Source organism: Nematolebias whitei, chromosome 6, assembly GCF_014905685.2.
Source record: "Nematolebias whitei isolate Nwh7 chromosome 6, NemWhi1, whole genome shotgun sequence".
In the NCBI taxonomy this organism is placed as follows: domain Eukaryota; kingdom Metazoa; phylum Chordata; class Actinopteri; order Cyprinodontiformes; family Rivulidae; genus Nematolebias; species Nematolebias whitei.
In genome coordinates, this window is record NC_056503.1 from 18604199 (window position 1) to 18612607 (window position 8409).

General features: G+C 40.6%; 1 protein-coding gene across 1 annotated transcript; it reads right to left on the reverse strand.

Annotated features, from left to right (window-relative positions):
- Positions 1-2549: 2549 nt before the first annotated feature.
- Positions 2550-4568, reverse strand: LOC119410543 (apolipoprotein A-I). The gene is made up of 4 exons (XM_037677423.1): positions 4526-4568; positions 3869-3920; positions 3645-3789; positions 2550-3525 (listed from the first exon to the last, which is right to left on the reverse strand). Exons 2-4 carry the CDS (start codon positions 3909-3911, stop codon positions 2922-2924), a joined length of 792 nt encoding a protein of 263 aa, XP_037533351.1. The 5' UTR covers positions 3912-3920; positions 4526-4568; the 3' UTR covers positions 2550-2921.
- Positions 4569-8409: the final 3841 nt, after the last annotated feature.

Sequence of the window (8409 nt, forward strand, 5' to 3'; positions counted from 1 at the left end):
GTGTGTGTGTGTGTGTGTGTGTGTGTGTGTGTGTGTGTGTGTGTGTGTGTTGGACGCACCATGTGGTTCTGTGATGGGGCAGTGTTGAAGGTTTCCAGCCTGAGGGATCTAAAGTAGGAAAGACTTTTCCCTAATGCAGCACGTTTGTCAATAATCCAGTTCAATAACTGATCAGCTCATTAATCACAGCTTTCATTAAAACAGACTGAAACATCTCACATGCGGTCGAATGCTGATCTCAATAACCCTGATTGTTTTAATGAAGTTCTTTTTTGATATGCATTTTTGATTAGCCTCTATTAAATCATTTGCTGGTCTTGTGTTACTTTTAAAAGATTGTTCCGACTTTTTGAAGCGGGTTTCTGTGGAAACGTTATAAATAGGTAATGTGTTACCTGTAATAGTTCTTTGCAGCTGGGCTGTTAAACTAGTTATCCACTCAAATTGTAAGAAAACAAGCACATTTTTGAATTCTGAGTGTTTTGCAACCAAACACCCAACGAGCTGCGAGTCATATGGAGTTCCCTATTTATTTCAAAATAAGAGTCTATTTTTGTGATTTTTTTCCATTCTGCTCCTCATATAAGTAATGTTTTTAACTTACTTTTTATGTGAATGTTTCTTTTCATTGCCCTGAGATGACTTCTGTTGTGACTGGTTTTATATAAATAAACAGAATTGAATTGAATTTTTTATGCATGCAAATTTATTACACTCTAGTCATGCACATTATTTTGTTACCATCAAACTGAGACCTTGGAGTTTCCACAACCTAATCATGGACAAGATGCTAGTGGTGTCTCAAATTTTTTTTCAAATATCCGGGGGACGGGGGGGCACTTAAAATCCTGGTGTGGCATGCAAAATCCAAAGCCAGACCAAAATTTCAAGAGATTTACGTTGTTATCATTAAGGTTATTCCACAATTACAGCTATACAGTAATTAGGGAATCACCTTCTGATGTGCATATATTTATTTTTTTTATTTTTTTTAGCTACTGTTGATATTATTTATTGTGAAAATCATGGTCACTAGTCAACTTATTGAAACTTGTCTTCTCGGTTTTTTCAATTTATTTTCATAGAAAAATATCTACACACATAGACCCTCCTTGGTGGCTCTCCTGTAGGATGCCTGCAACCACAGACATCCTGTATATATACATTATATGTCTGTGCCTGCAACAACCCTAACCCCCCCCCCCTTCTTTCAGCTGCTCCCTTCTTCAGGGGTCACCACAGTGAACTAAGTCGCACGAAGTCTTGGCGATTATTTTTACACCGGATGTCCTTCCTGACCCAACCACAGACCACTGAGTTACCACAGCTGTCTGTGTGGAGAAGAGAGCTGCTATCTAGTGCGCCCAGAGGAGCGGTGGGGGTTAAGGGTCTTGCTCAAGGGCCCAAAGTGGGGTAAATGAGGGTGGAGACAGGTGTGGGTGCTTCACCTTTCCCACACACATTTTGATGTTGTCGGTACCACGAGTTGAACCGGCGATCTTCCGATCACATGTCCACCTTCTCTAACCTCTGCGCCACCACTCCCATTATTTTTAGAAAAAAAAATTGACCAACAGATGTCCCCATTTTATTTATGCTGCAATGCATTCTGGGTAAAAGCATAGACAGGTTGTTCTAGTGCGAGCTCCATTCAACATGAATGTTAATTTTGGACAGAGCTAATATATGTGACATTAACTCCAGACCCAAAATAAATAGCATTAGCTCCAGAGCTAAGTTGTGCCACAAGTTGTACGCTGTATTACTAGTTGATCAAGTTTGATCGTTTTGACCCATATATTGTCCATAAGGAATAATACAAATTATAACTTCATTGTCACATGTAGGCTAATACATTTTTAGCCTTGACTCCCTTTTTTTTTACTATAATTGATGTACGTCATTGCTCCAAAATACATTGCGTCTGTAATATAATGGCGATGTCCTCAGGTGAAAAATATAAGAAGCATGTATCTTTTTTTTTTAAGTAATTACCGGTAGGTACGTTTTCACGTGTCACAAATTACTTTTACTAGAATAGAGAAATAACAACATATTGAGGCTAATATGTGCAGGTAGTCAGAGATCCCTTCAGGAAAGTTAGCTATTCCCGTCACTTGCTAGTTATCATCATAGACATCCGTGTGAATAAACACAAAATGCAAGACTGACAGAGAAGTAAAGGTTTATAAAAGAGCATTTGCACAGCAATGGATTTTAAAAAATGTAAATAGTTTCAAGATGGTAGTCATCCTGTTTCATCTTGGTCCCATTATTATTATTTTTTTAATTCAGCCAACCTTTGGACAATCATTGGGACCGGCTGTTAACTGATCCGTCTTGTCCAATATAACAAGCTGAGACTATCCAATAAGCTTTATTTACCGTATATTTGCTTGCAAACTACATTATGAATTTAAAACATTAGAAAATATCAACACTATTCTGCTCTAATGACATGAGATGTAATAGATATGGATGTAATGCTCAGATGTAATACATTTATATTGATCATTTAGCCATAAAGGAAAGGATTCCAGAGTGCACAATTGTATAAACAGTCAGGTGTTTATTGAGCTGTTTTTCATCAAAGCACAACATCATAATTACACAGAGATTCAAGCACTTGTGGTAATTCACATACAATTGGTACACAAAATGTTAGCAGTGTGCACGTGAAGAGTAAAGCATGTGTGCTGGGTATGTATGTATCTCTGGGTGTGCATGCATGTGCTTGAGAGTGTGCGCATGGAACAAGTCATTTGCTTCGAAAAGAGAAAAGTCCTGCCATCTTGTTTCATAAGTTAAGCACTAGCTTCATTTGTGAGGTGGTTTGTTCGAGAGGGAAGAGAGAGTGGAGGGAAAGGTGGAATGGAGGACAGACGAGGAAGGCGAGATTAGTCAAGCAGAGCAGGGAGGATTTAGTTTTTGTTGAAGGTTTCAGTGATGATCCCAGCAATGGCTGTGAGCTTTGTCTTGATCTCCTCAGCAAGAGGCTGAATCTTCTCCTTCAGCTGAGTGAGCTCCTCAGGTTTGATGTTCTGTACCTGGCTGTAGGTCTGCTTCAGGTGCTCCTTGTATTCCTCGACGAAAGGGACGGCCATCTCTCTCAAGCTCTCCAGGCGCTGGGTGAGCTTGGTGCGCACAGCCTCAACAATGGGAACCAGGGCGCTCTTGGTCTCCTCCACGTTGGTTGTGATTTTCTGGCGCAGCTCTGCCACAACGGGCTCCATCTTGGCTCTCAGAGCTTCCATCTCGGCGTCGTGCTTGGCTTGGTACTCTTTGATGATGGGCTCCATGTGGGTGCGGTACTCGTCCACGTGTTTCTCAATGACCTCCCTCAGCTTGGCGCGCATGGGCTCGAGCTCGGTTTTCAGGGACTCGATGTCACTCACGATGGAGGCACGGAAGTCAGCAGTGGCATCGGAGATGGTGGAGACAACGTTGTCTGTCATGGGGGACACCTGGCTCTGCAGTTGCTTGAGCTGAGCGTGCACATCATTCAGACGTTGAGACACAGCGCCCCTGGGAAAGTGCACAGGTGGAAGGGCGTACAATTTTAGCTAAACTACCACATCACAAACAAACAAAATGTTTTATTGAATCCCTTGATAGGACTGAGTGCTGTAAGGAGGCAGGCTTACTTCATGCCCTCATATTCCGTGCCATCGAGCTGGTCCAGAGCCTTGATGGCGGTCTCCTTTGCCTGGGTCAGGTAGACATCAGCAACGGACCGTAGGTGTTCCAGCTGGGATGGGGCATCGGCCTGCAGGGAAGCGGCCTGAGAGCCTGAGGAAAATAATTCAAAATAAGAACTGTGCAAGAAATTCACTGAAACATTACGTTAGAGAACAGGGTTTGGACTTACCAACAGCCAGGAGAAGGGCAAGAGCAAGAGCCACGAATTTCATGGTGGTGGTCTAGAGGAAAAATACAGTAATTTGTTAAAGGGGTTTAAGTAAAACATTTTGAATTCAACAGATAATTACCATAATTAGCTAAATATTTCTGTTTAGAATCCTCTGTCTTAAGTAGATTTAAAAGACTTAAAGTAAAAATGCTGTCCAACATGCTTATCCCTGAATTGGCCTAAATGGCCTGGCACTTAACACATGGCTGTCTATTACAAGACCCTGTAATCTGAGTAGATTAGTACGGCAGATTAGGAAAATAGGATCTGAACTGTTTCATAATCTTGTTTCAGGAGCAGATTTAGCAGGTCAGCTGTACAAGCTGGGAGACTACATCACCGCAGAGACATTAGTGACAACAAAGATGATGATTTAGGTTTAAAATCTACTCACGATAAACAACTTTACTCTGAAGTTATGTTTTAATTAAAAAAAGGTTCTGAAGTTACAATTAAAGAAGACTGCCTTTTTAAAACTTTCCTTCACAACTTCTGATCTTACGGAAATTTGCTCTGGCACGTTAGAATTATTTTTAAATATATCCATTATATTTTTTCTTTTCCAGTTTCCCAACCAAAGCACAAGTTCCAGCTTCTGCCTCAGAGGCGTCTTACCTGGTGGAGTTGGTGACGAGACTGAACAACTTGAGCAGGAGCAGACTTTTTATAGCTCCGGCTGTAGGGACGAGTCTGTGTGGGGAGGGGAGACGTGGAGCACTATGTGTCTCTGTGGAGGTGGACCTCACCCCCGAGTCGTCTCGCTCAGCAAGTGGGGACTGGGTGGAGGTTCAACGGTCACCTGCTGCACAGAGAGACCAGTCATCACACAGCAACACAAGTCCAGACTGACCACAGATGTTGCATACAGTGTGAATGTTTCCACAGCATGATGAGCTCCATGTTTCTTCTGTACGGTAGATGTATCAAAATGTTCAGCTCGTTCAAGACATTCTTGCTGAAACTTTACTATTAGAAAGATTGAGCTTTGTCGGCCATGTTTTTCTCATTGAAAATGAATGGAGCTGTCTTCACGTCCTTCAAAGCCTTTAGCTGTTTACAACCTTTTACTGCTCACTTCAGCTTTTGTTCTGGCTCAGCTTCTTTCAACTCCGTTCTGCTAAGTTTACATTCCTTCAGCTCATTTAAGCTTTTTTCCCATCTACTATCTACTGCTAATTTCAGCATTTTATATTATTTTCAGCTTCTTTCTGCAAAATAATATTTTTTCGGCCTTTTCAACAATTTTTAAGGTTTTATTTCATTTCAGCTGTTTTTCTAGCTCAGCTCCTTTCAGCTTCTTTCTACAAATTTAAGTTTTCTTTGTTTGATTTTTCAGCTTCTTTCAGCTAATTTCAGCTTTTTATGCTCCTTTCACTTTTTTTCTGCTAAATTCAGCATTTCCCATGCATTTCCAGCTACTTCTTAGGCATTTTTCTGCAAAGTTTAGCCTTCAAATAGAGCTAATCTCTACCTTTAGTGATTCTTTGGAATAATTTCAAATTTTATTATCCTTTTAGCCTCTTTTCAATAATTTCAGCTTTTAAAAGGGTGTTTTTAGCCACTTTCTTTTTTGCTAATTTCTCCTTTTTTCCTGCTCATTTAAGTTTTCTTTAGTTTTTTGCTCATTTCAGATTTTCTTGTACCCTTTTCAGCCTCTTTCTGCCCATTTCAGTGTATTCTGCTTCTTTTCTGATTTTTCTACACATTTCTGCTTTTATTTTCCTGCTTTCAGCAAATGTCAGCTGTTCAAATTCCACTCACATTAGTTTTAGCTCCAAAACCTTTTCAACCTGGCTCAGCTTCTTCAGCAGCTTTCAGCAAAAATTGATCAGCAACAAACATTCATGCACAGGAAATGAAACTTCTCTGGTTAAGGTCAGAGAAGTGCTTTATGTTTTACTGAAATTATATTTTTTAATCCTCCAACTGGATGTTTTGGTTTTTTTAAAGTAGAGATTTATTTTCTTATTATTAGCTAAGATGGTTTAGCAGAAAATCGCCCACCCTGAATTTTTTCCTTTTTAGTCTTTTCAAAATATTGCCAAGAAAAACAACAAAGTCTAAACAGAACGGGCGGACTTGATGCAATCAGCTCTTTGAAATGTAAAACACGTTTCGTCTAAAGCAAGAAAAGCGTAACAATGGGTGCACGGTGGGATTTTCCATCGACACTCAATGAAAGTATCAAAACCAAACGATCTCACTTTAGGTTAATGAAATTAGTCACGAGTGTGCATGTGTGGGGGTTTATAGGTCAAAGTGTTGTGTGTTCTGACCCGTTGTTTGTTGTCCGTATCACCAGTGGACTTTGCCACCATGGCTTCATGTAATCTGAAGAACAGAGTGGATCACATTATATAATTTTAAGCCTCTAAGTTCACAAAATCTTCCCTTAAACAAGACGATGTATATTCCTCAACTTTTCGACTGAACTTTGGAACGTGTAAGATGGTCTTTTTTGAACATTGTCATGTTGTTAGGCCCCAGTGTGTCTGTGGGTCCAGTGAAACAAGCGTCTGCATGCCTGTTGGTCAAATGTCCCCCTCTCCAGCTCAGCTGGGCGGGAGCTGCACTGTAACAGCAGGGTTACCAAGTACAAGATTAATCATTGTAACCTTTCTTGCACAACGCTGAGCCCGTATGATCAATGCCTGTGCGTCTGAATAGTGTTACTCTCCAATCCTTATCCTGCCAGTTTGTTCGATTGCAACACGTATCGAGCGAGCCTTATGCAATAAAAGGGCCGTGACAGGATTTTGATTCAAAGAAAAAAAAAGTCTTCATTAAAAACAACAGCTGTGGCTAAAGTCTCCTGCAAGGATAAGAATGAGCTCCTGCTGCTCCAAACACACAGTTCACTCCATGAAAGTTATACAGGAAAAAGTTTTGGCAACTTTCCTCCATGCCTTACAATGTATTGCAACTTCAAATGTTCTGGATTGAGACAGGTTTAAATGTTTTTTTTTTTAAACTGTGAGAAGAGTGGAGGATCAAAAATCATCATCAGAATGAACAATAAAACAATCGGTACACCGATGTCCTCCGTCGCTGAGGGATTTGAACGGCGAGCGTTTGTAGATTTCTAGATGAGTGTTTTTCTGGACTGGAACTGAACAGAGAATGCAAGGAAACCTTAATGTTTTTGCTGAAAGATATTCAAGTGTAGGAGTTACACTGTGGAGAAGAACAGAGGGAGGTTTTGTTGCTTGTCCGAGGCAGAGCAGAGTGACGAAACCTGGTGAGTGGAGGGAGCATCAGGTGCAATGGTGAAGCCAGGGGGTGGCCAATGGTGCCCTTGACTACCATAGAATAATCTTTGGCCACCCTAATCAATTGATGGAAACTATACTTTTAAGCAATATAAACATCAGAAACCATTGTTTCCTCAAATGACTGGGGTGATTGGTTTACATTTAAATTTGGTGGCAGCCATCTTGGATTTTGACCTGTCAGCCTGCTTTTCGATGGTGACATTTCTTACGACTAGATGCAGCCACACACCAACATGGAAGTCGGCACATTACTTATCTTTCAAGTTCAAGAGACTCTTCGCTCTGTTACAGGGACAAAATTAACAACTGAATATTGAAGCGCTCCTTGAAAACCAGGTTATGGATTTGTTTTGGTAATGTCTCTCCTTTATTAGCCACATGTTAGCATATTCCGCTCGTCCTGGTTTTAATTTGTCCTTGTTATTCATCACTCGTCACCGCAGCGTGTGTGTTTATCACCTGATTACATGACTGAGTCTATGGTTTACATGAGGGGAGTCACAGCTGAGCCGATGACTGGAACGAGGAGTGAACCACTCCTGCCACGTTCACAGCACCGTTATCAACTGCAGTCAGCTGTCTGACACAAATGAGCAAAAATACTGCAGACGAGTGGAAAAACGTGACAACATATCGCTTAGGAACGTCTGTATGGAAGGAGATGATGGATTTTCTTTAGCAAATACAAAAGAAAACAAAGAAAATGGCAACCAGCCTTTTTTTTCCAAGCATAACTTTAATTTTATTAAATGCAACAGCTGTTTTTATGCTTAATATTCATTCATTCATTCATTCATTCAACCTTTAGTTATACAGGTTAGTCTCACTGAGTCACAACGACTCATTTACAAGAGAGACCTGTTTTAAATAAAACCACAAATGAGGTACACACAACAATTAACACAACTAACAATTAACAATATTAAGGTGGTAAGAGAAGATGTCAAATGATCTTGTAGCAGTTTGAAAATACTTTGTTTATATTAAAAAAAGATTATTACTAAGACAAGCCAGTGGTGGCAGGTGTTCAGCCCATGCAACAGCCGGAGTAAAAGGCAGAGATTGCAGCATATTTGCCCTAACCCACAAGATAAGAGTGTTCTGCATACAGTATCAGCTCCTCGAAGCTGCTGACCAAGATGCGAAACAGGCTTTGTCAGAGGAAAGGCTCTTATCTGGGACAGTATAACCTTTGAGACTGCTTGCACTGCAGTGCATTGATTCAGC

Bases quoted from the DNA above. Each gene is read 5' to 3' on its own strand.
- LOC119410543 (XM_037677423.1), bottom strand. From the start codon at position 3,911: ATGAAATTCGTGGCTCTTGCTCTTGCCCTTCTCCTGGCTGTTG. The intron at 3,790-3,868 runs GTAAGTCCAAAC...TATTTTCCTCAG, and splicing joins TGCCCTTCTCCTGGCTGTTG to GCTCTCAGGCCGCTTCCCTG. The intron at 3,526-3,644 runs GTAAGCCTGCCT...GCACTTTCCCAG, and splicing joins ACGGAATATGAGGGCATGAA to GGGCGCTGTGTCTCAACGTC.